At 31.9% G+C, this 18,885-nt stretch overlaps 1 protein-coding gene across 1 annotated transcript in view; it reads right to left on the bottom strand.

Annotated features, from left to right (window-relative positions):
* LOC143071659 (uncharacterized) overlaps positions 1-18,885 on the bottom strand; it is a 47,445-nt gene that overhangs the window by 8,467 nt on the left and 20,093 nt on the right. Inside the window, exons 15-22 of the mRNA XM_076246129.1 lie at positions 18,378-18,439; positions 16,816-17,136; positions 15,032-15,091; positions 13,456-13,536; positions 12,402-12,524; positions 6,899-6,985; positions 4,320-4,421; positions 3,148-3,249 (exon numbers count right to left, since the gene is read on the bottom strand). Coding sequence (XP_076102244.1) covers positions 3,148-3,249; positions 4,320-4,421; positions 6,899-6,985; positions 12,402-12,524; positions 13,456-13,536; positions 15,032-15,091; positions 16,816-17,136; positions 18,378-18,439 — 938 coding nt within the window. The remainder of the gene's footprint in view (positions 1-3,147; positions 3,250-4,319; positions 4,422-6,898; positions 6,986-12,401; positions 12,525-13,455; positions 13,537-15,031; positions 15,092-16,815; positions 17,137-18,377; positions 18,440-18,885) is intronic.

Genomic DNA, 18,885 nt, shown 5'->3' with positions numbered 1-18,885 from the left:
TCTAGATGCAAACAAATCAATATCTGGCCTTTGCCACAAAGTACATAATTGGTCAAAAACAGACCTTTCCAATTTCCATTCTAATTTGTCATCAAATTCTCTAGATTTTTTGTCTGCTAGATTTTCTTTGCCTGCTATATGAGTGCATGTCAACCAGATGTCATTATCTTTACAAAACAACCAAATCTGTCTTGAAATTGTATTGCAATCTATGGACTTTGTGCCGCCCATATTTGATATGTAGGCCACTGCCGTAGTATTGTCTGTAAGAACCTTCACATGCTTATTTATGATCAGATGAAGAAAGGATTTTAATGTAAAATATATAGCTAATATTTCTAAATAATTTATGTGATTTTTTGATTCTTCATCTGTCCATCTACCTCCAATTTCATTATCACTTAATATGCCACCCCAGCCTAATAATGAGGCATCTGTCTGAATCACAATTTGTGGACTGCCATGGCTTATATGTCTTAATTCAGTAGACACATTAGCAACCCACCATTCTAAATCTCCTTTCATCTGATTAGAAATAAGCATGCTTTGTTCAAAGTCTCCTTTTGAGTTTTTTAAAGCTATAATTTTTTCCTTTTCAAGGTTACGATAAAACAATTTACCGAATTCAACGGCAGAAAAAGAGGATACTATAAGTCCAATGACTTTTGCTACATCTCTAATCTTAGCTAAGTTTCTCTGCAGTAACCATTTACATTCTTTTACTAGGTTTTGTTTTTTGTCTGCAGTAAGGGTTATAATCATATTTTCTGAATCGATAATGTTACCCAAGAATATTATTTGTTTTGATGGTTGAAAAACAGATTTGTCTTCATGTATGACAAATCCTAATTTTGACATTAATTCAATTGTGTCATTTACATTTTTATTGCATTCTTCTATAGTCTCTCCTAATAAAAGACTATCGTCTATGTAACCAACATTCACATGACCTAAAACTCTAAGGCTAGAGTAAACAGGTTTTAATAATTTAGTAAATATTCTAGGTGCGGAGGAAATCCCATTAGGTAAGCATGTGTATTGAAAAAGTTTTCCGTTCCAATAAAACCGTAAAAACTTTTGATGTTCCTCTGCAATTGGAACACTATAATAAGCATGTCTCAAATCAATAGAAGCCATATATGATTTGCTAGTTACAAGTTTAATGGCACTTTCAAAAGTGTCCATTTTAAAATGATGATACTCAATGTATTCATTTAACTTCTTAAGATTCAAAATCATTCTATAAAAACTGGTCTTTCATTGACTGAACTTCTTTGATAACATCAATTGCCAGTAATTTTTGAATTTCATTTGAAACAATATCACTTTCTTTTGAGTTAAAGACAGATTTTACATTAAAAATGTCTTGCTTAGGTTCAACATTATCTATGAACTCTATATGACAATGGCTTACTATATCTAAAATAAATTTGTCAGAGGTATTTTTTTCCCATTCATTGGAAAACTTTTTCAATACACCAGCTTTAAAACAATGACTTACTTCATTTGATGTATCTAATACTTCTGTGGATTTCCTCCTCTCTGGGAGTTTTTTGGAATAGGGCCGGAACCTCGACCTCTTCCTCCTCGGGAGCCACCTCTTCCTCCACGGTAGCCACCTCTACTAAATGTACCTCTGTGGCCTCCTCTACCACCTCTGAAGAAGCCTCCGCCTCTACCTCTGCCATTACCAAACTTCAACTTGTTTCCCACTTTGGAACAATCTTCAATGTCCTTTGCAACTTTGGAGACATCATCTCCAAAAAGGTTGTTTATGTAAGGAACAGAGTGTGAGCAGAGAGGCACATATTCTGCCATCATTTCGGGCTTTAAAAAATCCCTTCTAGTCATATTCAATTGGCGGTTTGCATGGCCCAACAAAGCCAATACATCATTACATTTGTCAATGTATTCTCCACTACCAGAGTTACCATTGGCATTGTTGTTTTCGTCAAGAGCCATTTTGTTGACAGTTTTTGTTAGAATTGTTGCTGCTTTTACAATAGTTCTTTCAAGAAATTGTAATTTTTTATCAGCAGATTGTGCTCCTGGTGAAATTACATTCCACATGAGCTGGTTTATTCTTACTATAGACAAACCTTCACAATTTTCAGGTCTGGCATTGTTTTCATCTTTAGTTAAATCAGAGTATTGTTCCTCATTCATACCATTCCTGAACAACTCATTGACATTATTTGCCAAGACCTAATCAATTTTGACATCACAAATTTCTTGAACCTTACATCTCTTTGACATAGATGAAAACCTATTATCATCTTTGTTCTGCTTTTTAGCAGGTGGTTCACTTTCATTGTCTACATTTTCTCCATCATCATGGGGGTTTTCTTCACCTTCATCATAATTATCATCATAATTATTAACCTCGTCATATTCTTCAATGTCTTGTACGCGGTCTTTTAAAGACTTTATATCGTCAGATTGTCTTTTCTGACCTTCTTGGATTGAGACTAACATTGACATGATTGCATCATGATTGTCTACTTTTGCAGAGGTAGAAGGGCCAGGGTTTTGAGTGTCAGTATTACCAGTAACCTTCGCTGGTTTCTTACCCTTTACACTTGAAGAAGTGTTTGCTCCGCCACCCGCGGAAGCTTTCGACTTTGTCGACTCGTGTTTCCTTTTACCAGCCGCGCTGGAAACGGAATTAATCTTTTCGGACAGAAGTTCATCTTCGTCCGTATTACTGATGTCTTCATGCGAAGACTTTCTTTTTGAGGCGGACCCCTTTTCTATCATTTTCTCCGCCATGTGTTTTCTTTATAACAGGTTTACGGCAAAGTGCCGAAAACAGGTAAAAGTCGTAAATTTTCCCCGAATTACATCCGGTGATTACTAACTTTTATTTATATTTTATATCAAATTTTATTAATGATAAAATGAAAACCAACTACGTTGGTTTAATTTAATCTGAAGTTAGAACAATTCAAACTACGTCCGAACTGCCCAAGAGCTATCAGCACACTGAAGTTCACACATGCGCAGCACAATCTCATTTGGTCCCGGAAGTGTTACAACGAAATAAAATCTTGAATAACAGCAGACCAGCGAGTACAAAGATTTTAACGATACCAAATCAAGGGAGATGAAGCATCAATATGAAATGAGTCTCGATATAATTAAACTCACCACTTTTCTCACTTTCTTGACTACTTGTGTTATCAGTTTCATTAATAGCTGTCATTTCTTCTGATTTCGTCGAATTTATTTTGTGGTCACTGTTTTGTTCATCTACGAAAAAATGTAGGATGATATCATAAAGGCAGTAGTTTTAATGCATTGCCGGATAATTTATTACAGTCATTTTCCTGTATAGTATAGGAAAAACCCTCAGATATATTTATAAAACAGTCATTTGCTTTACAACATTCTGGAAACTTTTTTCAGTTTGGTAAAGTTCGTCTTTTTTTTTTCTCATTACGATTGGTATTATTAATGAAAAAAATATGGTTTCTTATATTTTTATTATTTTTTTGTGTTTTCATTCTATTTTGATATGTACAGCGAATTTAATAGTTTCACCTCAATAATTGGTGTTATCGATCAAGTCATAACTAGCATTTCTTTTGTTTCTCTTAAATATTGGATACATATACTAAAGAGATGTATCCCGCTGAACTGACTTTGAATAAAGATAATACTATCGATGAACAGTGCCCTTTCCTGGATGTTGATATCTTTATTGTTAACAGGAAGCTTCATATCCAACTTTGAGATAAATGAGATGATTTTACATTTATTATTGTTATCATTCATTTTTGAACGGAGACGTGACTTTGTTACCATTATTTATGATGTTTATTTATCTCAAGATGTTTTTTTCGATTCGCTCGTGTATGAAAGAATCTGTGTAATTTAAACAAAAGAAAGCTATTTAACTGAAAATTATAACATCAGGATTTCCAAAATCATTAATTTGTAAAACACTTGATATTCTTTTCGTAGGTACAAGTATATCATTCGTAAATATACATCAACGTGCAGGCATTTTACACTTTCAGGTATCAAATCAAATCTGTGTGATTTAAACAAAAGAAAGCTATTCAACTGAAAATTATAACATCAGGAGTTCTGATATCACTAATTTGTAAAACACTTGATATTCTTTTCGTTGGTACAAGAATACCATTCGTTAATATACATGAACGTGCAGGCATTTTACACTTTCAGGTATCACATCAAAATTTTATGTTCCTTACAAACATTCAACTCATAAGCTTACAAAACCTTTAAACAGACTTAATCATTTGTGGATATAGTAACGATACTGCTGAAATGAATCTGTATATATTTAAACTCACCACTTTTCTCACTTTCTTGACTACTTGTGTTATCAGTTACATTAATAACAGGAATTTCGTCTGATTTCTTCGATTTTTTTTTGTGGTCACTGTTTTGTTCATCTACATAATACACTCAACTCAATAATTGATGTTATCGATCAAAAATAAATGCATGTTTTTTCTAAATTGATTTTTTGTTCACTATGTTGTTCATCTACGAAATAAATATTGGATATGTAAACTAAAGAGACGCATCCTGCTGAACTGACTTGAATAAAGATAAGTATAGATTATCGGGTTTTTCTACACATTGATATCGTACAATATCAGCCGCGAACCACAATGTGGACCTTTTTGGTGAGTAAGCGCAGCTGGTCTTTTCCCTATTCCTTAGACAACTTCACGCTTGACGAAGGCAAGCTTGATAACGTCTCCTCTAACATTGTGAAGTCGATGATAACTTCTCCTCTCAAATTATGACGTCGCTGATAATGCCTGGTCTAGTTTTGAAGCCATGATACGAGAATTACGGAGCAACAGAGCAGGGTGATAGCTTTACAACTCAAAGTCATATGAAACCTCAAATTAAAAATGAAAATGATGAATACGGTTTTTTTGTAACTAAATGGATAGTTTTCATTATAAAACTTATGCACATATACTTTTTTTCTAAAGAAATTTCTTTAATTTTTCATACTTAGAAGAAGTTATATGTTTTAATTGCTTGCTTCAAGGAAGCAATTCGCCAGCATATTTTCTGTATTCAAGTAACCTTAGCTTGAACCTTCTCGTAAACATCCGGTGATCGCAATATGCCTGAATCTGTCATTGAAATAAACTTTAATCTAATCGAACATGGTCTACAACTTTCAAGCAGTACCTGCATACGGGGTATATATATTTTCCAATCGATACGATATTCCCGTGTTAGTATTTCCTATCATGATTTTCTTGAAAGAGAGTTGCTGCTCACAAGGAAGCTATTAAACCAAGAGTTTCAAATGGTGAAGTTGAAATCACTCTCGGTAATTTTACGGACGCCATCACCAGTTGGTTGACCGTTATGGAATAACCGTTTCATAGATGATATCGGATATGTTTTTACGTCGTAACTAATCCCCTTCCCTTACATGAATTTGACCTACCGAATTATACTATTTACCGAATTTGTTATAACATAAGCAACACGACGGGTGCTACATGTGGAGCAGTATCTGCGTACCCTTCCTGAGCACATGAGACCAACCCCAGTTTGTGGTAGGGTTCTTTTTGCTTATTCTTTAGTTTCATATGTTGCGTCATATGTACTATTTTTTGTCTGTTTTTTGTTTTATTTTTAGTTATGGCGTTGTCAGTTTATTTTCGATTTATGAGATTGACTGTTCATCTGGTATCTTTCGTCCCTCTTTTATACACGTTCACAATATCCATGCTTCTTTGTTGATTATTTACTATAAGGTAACAATCGGTAAACTACAGCTTCAAAATACGGCAATAAATGAGCCGCCATATTTTTACATAATAACAGACAGAGAGGAAAAAATGACGATTTTGCGATATATTTGCGTAAAAAATGATAAAACCGTGTACAGAAGACTACGTTTATGATATAAACATTTATCTTACCTCCTATAAAATTTCTAGGAATGTGGTTAGTTAAAAGTGTCCTCGTGGAGACCGTGTATGTTAGGTTAGTAGGGAATGGGGGTTTATCTCATACACGATTAGTAGTGGTGTTACGTCCCTTTATAAAAACAAAGCGGTACTGAGAAAAAATCGTAAAGGTTTCAAACAGACGAAGAAATTGATGATTAAGATTGAAATAATTTCATAAAACACATTTAAACCTAACAAGTTGTTATTGTTGGTATCTAATTTTTTAGGATCAATGGAAGTAGTTTCTTAATGATAACAGTATTGAAGACTTGCTCGTTTTGATAGGTCACTAGCTTCGCTCTCATCCCATATGGAATTTACTGACCCTACATATACCGTATGAGGTCATATGACTTTTATAAAACATTCCGCAGCTTTGTCAAGTTCGTTATAGTTCTCATTTTCATTACACTTGGTGTCATATATATATAAAAAAAATCGATATCGTGTCTTATTTTCATGAATTTATTGTATTTTTACTATTTTCAACAATATTTCTGCTGATGTTTACAGCGAATTTAAATGCTGTGCTGTAGTAAAGTGATTATCTTTGTCCTAAACAACGCAGAGTTATTTAATAAGTTAAAAGTCTACACTTGTATCGCAGTTTTTGTCAAAAAAGACGCGTCTTCGTATTTTATATGATGCAAAATAAAGGCAACAGTAGTATACCGCTGTTCAAACTCATAAATCCATGGACAAAAAACAAAATCGGGGTAACAAACTAAAACTGAGGGAAACGCATTAAATATAAGAGGAGAACAACGAAACACCACTACAATGCAAACATTCTTATCTTGTGAAATTTCCTTGATTAACTCACAGCTTGTTTTACAAAGGAGGAAGACAAGAAAAATGGTTTTAAAAAACGTAATTAAAAATTTAAATGAGTGAATCTTTTAATTGTTTTTTGTTTCTATCAAAGTCATCAATATACTCACTGTCAAGACTTTTGGAAGACTTGATGACACCCATTTCCTCTTCCTCTGAATATGCTGTGTTTTTTTTACCAGAGGGATTGGTGATCGCTATAACAGATTCAGTTTGATTCTTTTAAGTTCGTCATTTAATTATTTTAATTGTTTTCTGTTTTAGTTTCATACCTTTTTATTCATTTTTTGTCTTTCAATTAAGAGGCAGCAATGGAGTATTATTAAAATCTTTCACAATCTTTGTCGAAAATGACTGCAATTGATTGATAATTTTAGTAGAATAAGAAATTAGTTAAGCAGTAATTTAACTTCCGTTTTAATGACAACAATAACGGTTGTATCGAAACAAAACTTGGAAAGATCCCAGGTGCTTTCAAAAGGTAAAAAAATTCATCTCCACATGTTATAATTTAGAAATATTTAGTATTTCGTTTCTATTTGGCCTGTAGAAAGAAATCAAGTATATTATATTTGACATTTAGTTGTCTTTCTGACCTTCTTAACTGTTTTCTATCTACACTACTTACAAGGAAAAATGCAATGAAAACAGTTTTACATCTAAAATTAGTTCGAGAACAGCTGATTGACTTGTCAAAAAGATGTTAACATTCATTTTGGACGAATATTTAAATGTCCTTTACCAAGACAGTAATATGGCAGTTGTTATCAAATAATTGTTTCCATGTATGTTGGCGTTTGCTTTTGTTGCAGTTCAGTGTTATCGTGTTGTCCTTTTTTTCTAAAAGTTTATGTTTTTTCCTTGGTTTTAGGGGATTTGTTTTTTTTTTCTTCATCAATTGATGACTTTTGAAACATAGTATACAACTGTTGCCTTTGTTTACTTTGCTTTCCGATTACAAACCCGAATATTAAGATTTCAGTCAATGAAATATTGTTTTTCCTTACATCTTTTAATCATTTCTTCTGCGAACTATTTACCACATTGTATTGTATTCAATTGAAAATTAGGATATGCAATCAGTTAATGACTTTATAAATCATGAAACTACGACTTTTTATAATTTTAGCAATTTCAAGAAACAAAGACAATAACAAACAAAGACTCATAAAAACCAAAGGACATTTACATCAACAGTTATAAATAATAATCAAGAAACAACACGAACTCCACTAAAAACCGTGAGTGAAATCAGGTTCACCGGAAGGGTAAGCATTTCCTGACCGTATACGGCACCCGTCGTGTTATTTCTTTGTTCAGTTCGGTAATGATGGAAGGTTATAATGACTGAGGAAGAATATCAGATATGATTTCTGACACACTTTTGTCAATACAAATCAACAATTTTATCACATATTTTTGTCCGATTTCAAAAAACTCATAACCCTATGTAAAATGTAATACATTAGAGAGAGCTGTGATACTTTCTTATTCAAATATTTGTTAAAAAAAAGGGGCGAAAGATACCAGAGGGACAGTCAAACTCATAGATCGAAAAAATAAAAAGACAAACAGACAAATAATAGTACACAAGATAAAACACAGAAAACCAAAAGACTAAGCAGCACAAATCCCGAAAAACAAAAAAACCAGGACTGACCTCAGATGCTTCGGAAGGGTGAGAAGATTCTGCTCCACATATGGCAGATCATGCTCAGCATTTGTAATGTGAAAGCAAATTTAGTATAATAAAACTTAGAGTTTTACTAAGTTGGAAGAACTGTTGTTTTTTTTTTACTACAAAATGGGAAGAATAGTTTCTTGGCTACCTAACAGTCATGTAGAGATATTTATTTAAAAACCTTTCAAAAGAATAGAATCAAAGCATTATTTTTTATAAAACGAGATTAAACGATACAAAGTTAAACACTTTTTGTAAACTTGGTGAAGAAACCATTAAACACATTTGTAATGCCAATAACTTATCAATTGTGACAGTGTTTTTCAAGTATTGTAAATTATTTTCAATAAAGATAATATGTTTTTTGGTTGCAATGATGTACGTTTATTATTGATTCTGTTAGACATGATAACGAAGAATTATATATACATATATATTTAAAGAACATCAGTTGTTCGACCTGTTAGTCAAATGCGTTTTGTTTAAATATACTTTTTCACTTTTTTGGGTCTTTTGGAAAATGTTGTTTGTGCTGTATTTAGACCCTTCTACAACGAATTTTTTTTAACATGCACACGTATAAAAATTGCAGTTTTTATCCCACGCAATCATAGGTTTGAACGTAGTTTTCAATTTAGACTTGTTTATATTTTTTCGTTTGGGATTGTATCATATTTTCCCTCCGGTTTATATGATCCGTTCATCCTATATTGACTCTTAAAATTCAAGATTCTATCTAAAATTGAGGGTAAATTATATGGCCTTCCAAATACCGTTTCGATCCCTAACATCACTGAAGAGACATTTATTGTCGAAATCCGGATCTGGTGTACAAAAAAGATATTGACACCTTATGTTTGTGGCATATTATCTTGGCCACAAGTTTATATTTTTCTGTTTAGTATTAAATCTAAATTAAGATCCATTTTGTTACATCTTGTGATCAATTTTATTTGGCAATCGCCAATGGCAGTCAGCAGGGTTAAAGAACATCAGTTGTTCGACCTGTTAGTCAAATGCGTTTTGTTTAAATATACTTTTTCACTTTTTTTGGTCTTTTGGAAAATGTTGTTTGTGCTGTATTTAGACCCTTCTACAACGAATTTTTTTTAACATGCACACGTATAAAAATTGCGGTTTTTATCCAACGCAATCATAGGTTTGAACGTAGTTTTCAATTTAGACAAATTATCCTAATATATTTTACATTTGAAATTATCAAACCAACAGATGTCCATATTCAATATAAACGCCTAAAAAGTGTCAAAACAACACCAATAACAAAAAACGAAACATAATATGTATTTATGAATCAATATTTCGGATAACGGATATCCTTTGTTAGTATGATTGTGATGTAAAATGAATCATATCTATTCTGATTAAACTATAACAATATTAGTACTTATACAAAAAAAAAAAACAGTTGAAACCAAGCACAGAAAGGCTTGTACAATTCGAAAATTTTAAAAATGACGTAGGTTTCATAACTTTTTACAACAGTGAACGAAAGATATGCTTCAAATAGAAATACTCATGTGCGATATAAACTGGTCAAATTTTGTAATTTCAAAGGTAACAACCGTTAAGCTGTTACAACAACTATTGCGTGGAAATACATTCCCGATAAACAGCACTGACCGCTTTTTTTTCGCGAAGTTTTCATTTTTAATACATTGTTACCATTTTAAATAAGCAAAACTTTTTTCCCGTGCCAACAGTTGTTCAATTCAATTATCGTCTAATTTCAATTACAAAATAAATATCTAAGATTTTTTATATTAGTTATCAAAGGTACCAGGATTATAATTTAGTACGCCAGACGCGCGTTTCGTCTACATCAAACTCATCAGTGACGCTCATATCAAAATATTTATAAAGCCAAACAAGTACAAAGTTGAAGAGCATTGAGGACCCAAAATTCCAAAACGTTGTGCCAAATACGGCTATGGTAATCTATGCCTGGGATAAGAAAATCCTTAGATTTTTTGAAAAATTCAAAGTTTTGTTAACAGGAAATTTATAAAAATTACTACATTATTGTATGTATGTACACAGTTAAATGACATCTTAACTTATAAAAACTGTTACATGTAGCTTAGTCAGGTTTCAGGCGATGTCATTCATGTCAAATCGTCCTATTCATTCTAATTGGCGAATGGTTAAGATATCGATAATGAAGATAATAGGTTCTGTTCTTTTGGATTTCAGTAATTCTTTTCATTTAATGAACAATTATGGTATATTTTTAGAAAGGAGGAGGTTCGATAAGGTCCTAAAATGGCACACTTTGTTATGCTTAATCTTAAATTAAAATTTTAGACCAATGGCACAACGAATATTAGCTAATAAAAGAGGGACGAACATACCAGAGGGACAGTCAAACTCATAAATCGAAAATAAACTGACAACGCCATGGCTAAAAATAAAAAGGACAAACAGACAAACAATAGTACACATGACACAACATAGAAAACTAAAGAATAAACAACACGAACGCTACTAAAAACTAGGGGTGATCTCAGGTGCTTCGGAAGGGTAAGCAGATCCTGCTCCACATGTTGCACCCGTCGTTTCGCTTATGATATAACAAATCCGGTAAATAGTCTAATTCGGTAGGTCACATTTATGAAAGGGAAAGGGATTATAGTTACGATGTAAGGAACATATCCGATATCATTTGTGAAACGGGTAATATATACATTGTATACAGGTGCTGCTGGAATGTTGCTACTTAGAAATGGAAAGTTCACAATTGGAAAGCTGAAATCATCTCTTTTGTCGTAAAGTTTTGTTTTCAATCGACCCTCATTAGGTGACTTGAAAGGAAATAAGCTTTTGTTGAAAATTAACGTACTAGAGTTTTATTCTTGACAAATAGTTCTCATTTTGATTTTCCATGAAAAAAATCAATAAAAATGAATACATTTCCTTTGATTATTGGTCAGGGAATTTAGAGCGTATTAGTCGACAAACAAGATATTTCATAATAGTGTTTGTAAAGACATTATACATGTCCTACTTGAATATCTAGTTTGTCGACGCCTGCGCCCAATGTTGTTTGTTTTATCTACAATTTGGTTATGATCCGGCTGATTTTGTCAAATTTTGCCAACATATTTCTAATACGTATTTGCAGTGTGAAAATCAACGCTTTAAAATTAAACTTTGACATAAACAGTTCTAGTTAACTTTCTCAAATGTCTTTCATTCAACTTAAAAAATATATTATCTTGTATCATTGAACTTTATAATAGGGTCAAAATATGGTTCTTACAGAGCTTACTCCTTTTATCATATCGGAAAATTTAAGCTCAAATGCGTAAAATCATATTAGTCTGAAAGAAAATAAAAACGAATGTGATTCACCGAATTAGACTATTTACAGGGTTTGTAATAACATGAACAACACGAATAGTGCCACATATGAGCAGAATCTGCGTAACCTTCCGGTTCACCTCAGATCACCTCAAGTTTTTTGTGGGGTTCGTATTGTTTAGTATTTAGTTTCTATGTTGTGTCTTGTGTACTATTATTTGTTTGTTTGTCTTTTTTCTTCTAGCCATAGCGTTGTCAATTTATTTTTGATCTGTGAGTTTGAATGTCCCTCTGGTCTCTGTTGGAAAAATTTTTTATTCACTTATCCTTACCGTTTCTCGTAGTGTTTTTAGTTTGTTAGCCCGTAATCAACTGAAAAACTCGGAAAACAAGTAAAGCATTGATAATTTGTGTAGACCATCGCACATCAGAGCTACCACAATTCACCTCGGCATAACTTTCTACAAGATAGCGTAAAAATGCCACCATCACATTTCAGTATGATCTATAATGCACTTAAAAGAGTCAAAACACCGCGGTTCGGAGTACCATCACAGATCAGAGTTATACATATATTTACAATCTTAAAAGCTTAACAAACAGTTTTGTCTTACCATATCCATATTTAGTAATTTTCTTCCTTCTTATTATAACTATGATAACCATCATTGTAATAAGTGCTAATAAGACAGCCAGGATAACAGCAAGTGTAACCACCAAATTGTTAATGCTCCATTCTGCATAAGTAAGGTTAGCATGTTTTATTACATATGATTATTTTGAATAAGAGTCATATCTTATATAAATGTACGAGTTGATAGTGAATTTTTAACTATTATGAATTAATTCATTGTCATATTCTTTTGTTGAACGAATACGTATGCAACCGTCAGCCTGAAATAAAGACCAGGTAGTAAATGGTCTTTTATATTTTAATCGTTTATGACATTTTAATTTCTCCTGAAATACTTTGAATAATGTTTATATGTAAGATATTGGTTTTTAATGAATATTTGTCTCAATAGAACATTGTTTCTGTAACAAAAAGTGAGCTTTAATTGAGAGATGTTGGATTTTACAATTATACAACTTTGAGTTAGGATCTAAGATCCATAAACATTTCATTATTGGGTATCATTATTAGGTCCAAACTTTTTTGTAATAACACAAAATATTGCATTTGTTCGGACGTTTTGGCAAAACAAATTAAAGCATCATACATCAGACAATTATTTCATAAGCGTTTGCGTCATCAAATTAATAGAACTAGTTTGAAAGAAAGAAAATATTATCTAGTCTTGTTTATTTCCGTTTATCTTTCATCTCCACGTCGATGGTATCATATTTCCGATGGCAATGATACACTGTGTATTTATCTCTTGATGCTCAAAACTTGTGCTAATAAAATATATAGTTTGTGCAAAATTATTGTACACTTCTGGTAAACTGGAGACAAAAGTTTCTTACCGTAAAGAAAGGAAATATGTCGATAAAATTTTACATTTTGTACGTTGCAATATATTATATACTGTCTCTAGATATTTAATACAAACTACACAACTGTAATTATATATAACATGTAGAATACATTTTGGCCTCTGCTTGTATTATTTTTCGTGTATTCCTCTAACAAAAAAGGTATAAAAACACATATGTCAAAATACAAACCTCCATTTGGATACGTTTTCGAACACTCTGTTATCGTTTTCACACACTCTGTGATCTTTTCTGTAGGTTGACTTTCACCGTCTGAAATTTTTGCATACATTTTTATAGTATATATCGCACATCTGATCATTTTTGTTAGATCAAAAAAATGTAATTTATTGTTGGCATCAGTTTGGTTTATTTCCAGCAATCGCCATTCGGGATTTTCTTTTTTTGAGACTTTTGATATAAACTTCAGCTTTAAAATTGCGCTTAATTAAGGGACCCATTCAATAAAACATTTGGTTCTGAATATTTGTACAACTATGATGTTTTGGGGCTTTCCTGGTGGACCTAAAATTCAAAAAGCGTTATTTAAATATTTATTTTTTTGTGTTTTTTTTTCTTCTGTTGGATGTTTGGTTCCAGATAAAATAACCAGCCCAGTTTTATTCATATATCATCTTCGTTCAAATTAGTGTACATAAAATGAAAACATCATTCTAAACACAAGGGCTTTTCTACCCCAAGGCTGTAAACAGTCTATGCAAGATTTACCACAACGTTTTTGAATTTTGTTTTATAATGCACTTCACAACTTCATAACTATTTGATGATGAATGTTGAATGAATCAAATGTGCGTGTGTGTGTTTTGATAGGTTCTTGAACTGGTTTGACTTAGAGTCCATGACAGTATCTTACTGTGGATTTATTTATTTTTTTGTGCGCGAATTTTCGTGGATTGAGAAAAACTTGCATACTCGTGGATATTTTATTTCGTGGTTTTAATAAAGTCTGCATACATTCATAAAGAACATTTGTGTTTCGATGAACAAATAAATTCGTGGTTCTCCTGTATCCAAGAAATCCACGAAAATGTGTTTCAAACAAAAATTAAAGAATCCACAGTTTACTAAAGAAACTAATTCAATTGAACAAAAGGTTCTCAATTTTTAGTCTTCCATTAGGTAATTTATCAATTTAATTTTATGGGGGAAAAAATAGTTCATTAAAGTCATGTGAAACGAGTGACAGGTGAAAAATAATGCTTATCCAATTAAAAAAAAGCGCGTATATATCATAGACTTAACCTTCTGTGAACGATTTCATCATTTGTTACGTCCAAATCGTATAATCGTCAAAAATATTTATCTGGTTATGCTATGATGTAAAAATATGGCAGCTAAGTAATTATCGTGTTTTGAAGCCGTAGTTTACCAATTGTCACCTTTATAGTAAACAATCAACAAAAAAATCATGATTATTGAGCACGTGTATAACATGTACAATAAGATAAAAGTTTATTTAACAGACACATACATTCGTTTTGCGATCACCGGATTTTTACAAGAAAGGTCACATATCGGTGAATTGTTTACTGGAAGCAAACAGTTAAAAAATAGTAAATTTCTTCTAAAGGACAAATTATAGAATTTTTTTGAGAAAAAAAAATATATGTACAGGTGTATTATAATTAAAAAAAAACAAAGTAACAAGCCAATAAGTCATAAAATTATATGTTTTTTTTTTTAATTTGAAGTTTCATATGATTATCAATGGTAGAGTATATCGGTATAACACAGCCTTTACTATTACCTGAACGAGTTGTTGCATCATTGATATCAACTGTAGTCACACTAGTCTGTTGGTCGATATCTAAAAACAAACAGGATATATATTTGTCATTTAATCAGACCTCTTCGTGTATTGCGTAGTGTTTCGTTTAACGAGTTCATTTGGTTTATTTTAACGGATGCCCATTGGAGCTCTACATATAATCCATATTTCAAAACAAGCGTTTTATAGGTTTTTGGTGTGTTTAAGCTTTGCATCTTACATAGACCTTACTCCTTTCCACAACGGTACACCCGTTGAAGTAAATGCAAAGACGGCTAGTAAGAGCTAAGTCTTGATTCTTTGAAAGACATATGTGATAATTATCAATGGCCCAAAATAATTCCATTACTTAGAATACCAGCAATGCGATTCAATATTAACCAAATTTCTATCATTTAACATTTGATGTCGACATGCCTCATGTGCAAGTATATAAAGGTGCAAAAAATTATGCTGTGTATTTTGAAGAATATTATAAAGATAATAAATTGCATTTGTACAAAAATTATATCTATTGTTCTTAGTGTATTATCGCAGTCACAAACTTGGAATGCACTGACAATTCGTGGTCATTGCCTATAGAATTTATTGAAAAAGAGACAAATACATAATCAAAAGCTTGATAATTTATCAAATATGTAACAAAACATTGTTTTTCAAGTGTTTGCTTATTTTTAAATGAAGAAAACTGTATATTGTAGGGGAGAACAAATTATCAAGTATGAAAGTTTACAACGACATTAGGCATATAACTAGTTAGAGTGCACAATTTTGAATATGTAACACCTTTATCATATCAATAACAGTAGACGGATGTTTGAACTATTGAATTTATCAGTTCTAGAAGAATATTCCTTACTGTAATTTAAAAATGTCAAAATAATTTTGAGTCTACGACGGCTCGTTTATGCAACACATGTTTATTCTCACCAGTTATGACTTGGAAAGAGTCATTTTGAATGCTATCCTCGGCCCTTTATAAATTCTCAATAGTTGATTCCTCGATGAATCGCCTATCATAGCAGTTTTCATGATTTTAACACACAATATGGACGTCATCTCTATTAGAGCTGCTCAAAATTATCTTTAACGGTGAATACTGAAGTTATTTATCACTTATCATTAATTAACGGTTTGTTAGATATTCAATTCATTAGCTTTTTAAACTTTCTAAGTAATTTCATGTCGCCCGGTGATGCATTACCAAACATTGTATTTTTCTTTTACATTTATGGTATCATAATAGTATTTATTTTATTTAATTGAATTTTTATTATAATTTTGCTTTCAAAATCAAATAAGATATATCGAATGTAGTTAAATTCAAATGTTTTTGGTTGTACCTTGACTTATCTTACAATTTTAAAATAATGAATAGACATTTGATGTTTGAATTTTCCGAAAAACTAAGGATTTTCTTATTCCAGGCATAGATTACCTTAGCCGTATTTGGCACAACTTTTTGGAATTTTGAATCCTCAATGCTCTTCAACTTTGTACTTGTTTGGCTTTATAAATATTTTTATCTGAGTGTCACTGATGAGTCTTATGAAGTCGAAACGCGCGTCTGGCCTACTAAATTATAATCCTGGTACCTTCGATAACTATTGTTACGTTAACATCATTGCATCAATAGCCCATATAATACCTGATTCTCCAACAGTGGTGTTTATACGCGGTTCCAAATGTAAATGGAAGAAACCATATATAATTTTTATTTTCATTCTGTATTGCTAATGATAAAACTACTCTTGAATACAAACCTTTAACTGTATTTTCATCGAAACAAGCTGTTGATACAGTAAGCAGTTTTGAAAGGTGACTTCTTCCAAATGAGTTCTTTGAGAATATTCTTATGTTATATTTTTGACTCCCATTTAGGTTAGTCAATTCGAAACTTTGTAAATCGCTTTGTTTATCTGTTTCATTCACTTCGACACTTTTCCAGTACATCTCATCATATTTTCTGAACTCTAGTACAAAGACACGTGACTTGGCTCCGCTAAATTCAGACATCCATTCAATCAAAAGTTTCGTTTCAAATGTATGAATAACACGTAACCATTTTGGCATTTTCGGACGATCTACAAATTAAGTAATTGTACACAATATATCCGTATTTATTCTAATAAACGCCCCGGGGGCGAAGACAATTTCCGAAAGGGGGGCGTCAATTAGAGAAACGAATTTCGTACCTTACTTCATTGACCTTTACCTGAATTTTGTTGAAACAGACTATAGTAAAATACACGTGTTTCTTATTGTCTCCATAATCTATAAATAGCGTTCATCGGTAATGTGACCTCATCAAATAATTTGTTAAAATTTTCGAATGAACAAGCGTGTACATCAATGGAACATAATTTCAACAGCGTACTGTGTAACTGACAGATCTATTTTTGGAACTTGTACACACTGTAGGGGGCGTTAATTAGAAGGGGGGGCTTTAAATAGAATAAATACGGTACCTTGACCTATTATTGTTTAATTTGAACACATTGTCAGTTGGTTAGAGTCTAACTGGCACTCTAACCACATCTTCTTATTTCTATATTTTAAAGTTTTGAGTATTGACAGATAATGTAAATTTGTTTCCCTATTGTGTCTTTCTTATTTTCTTCAAATGTACATTCCTAGATAATATGATAGGTTTGTATTATGCACTTCCACAATTATTTAAAAAGACATTCTCTTTGGAACATTGCAGATGATTTTGTAGCAACTGTCTGATGAGATTTATACAAAACTGTATCAGTTCGTTATCAAAAATCAAACTAATTATTTTAAAGCATATAACTTGCAATTGAAATTGTTTTTTTATTTGATTTATGTATTTGTTTAAATTAAACATTGATTTAGCGACGATAATCTGAACATCCGTTAAAACAAATCACAAAAATACTGATCGACGAAGAAAATTCAAAACGGAAAGTCCCTAATCAAATGGCAAAATCAAAACCTCAAACACATCAAAAGAATAGAGAACAAATGTCATATTTCTGACTTGGTACAGGCATTTTCTTGTGTAGAAAATGGTGGATTGGACCTGATTTTATAGCTAGTTAAACCTCTCACTTGTATGACAGTCACATCAAAGCCCATTTTATTGACAACGCTGCGTGAACAAACCAAAAAGACATGATATGTAGAAATGTATAAAATAGGGGTACAACAGTCAATCTTGTGTTACAATCTTACTCACTATACAACAAACTAATATATCACAAACTAATGTTGTGTCTTCAATTTTTGCCATACTTAAATTATTTGAAAGTGATGATGTGAGACGAAGCATCTTTGCCTTGTTTTGAATTCAAATACTTACACATATATGGCAAAGGATCTGTCGAACTAATGTTGTCATAATAATATACTTGTATACCATTGCTACAAAATGTATGCATAGGAACAATTTTCATTCATAAGAAAGTTACTTAAAAATTGAGAAAATATGACAAGCTTGCAATACAGAATATGAAATCTCATACAAGCTTTAAAGAGTGTCGTGTTCACGTAGATTGACCAGAAACAAATGCAATGCTCCTGACGAACAAAGAGTTTACCGAAACTTTTGTACTTTGAATATCAGGTGTGTTGAGTTTCCTTAAATTGTCTTTTCCTACTTGATTTTCGAGATTTTAATAACGCCCTTATAAGTTAAAACTTCTGCTATTTTTTTCAAAATTAATCCACGACAACAAACAAATGGAATGTTTTAACTACCTTGCCTGGCTATACAGCCCTTGCACGGTCAGATCCACAACACCAGTCTTAGGACTATTTTAAAAACGATTGAATTTCTATCTACTGTATAAGCTTATGTATGCTTATTG

This window comes from Mytilus galloprovincialis, chromosome 4 (genome assembly GCF_965363235.1).
Source record: "Mytilus galloprovincialis chromosome 4, xbMytGall1.hap1.1, whole genome shotgun sequence".
Taxonomy (NCBI): domain Eukaryota; kingdom Metazoa; phylum Mollusca; class Bivalvia; order Mytilida; family Mytilidae; genus Mytilus; species Mytilus galloprovincialis.
The sequence above is the reverse complement of the archived record's forward strand: the minus strand, read 5'-3'. Positions and strand labels throughout refer to the sequence as shown.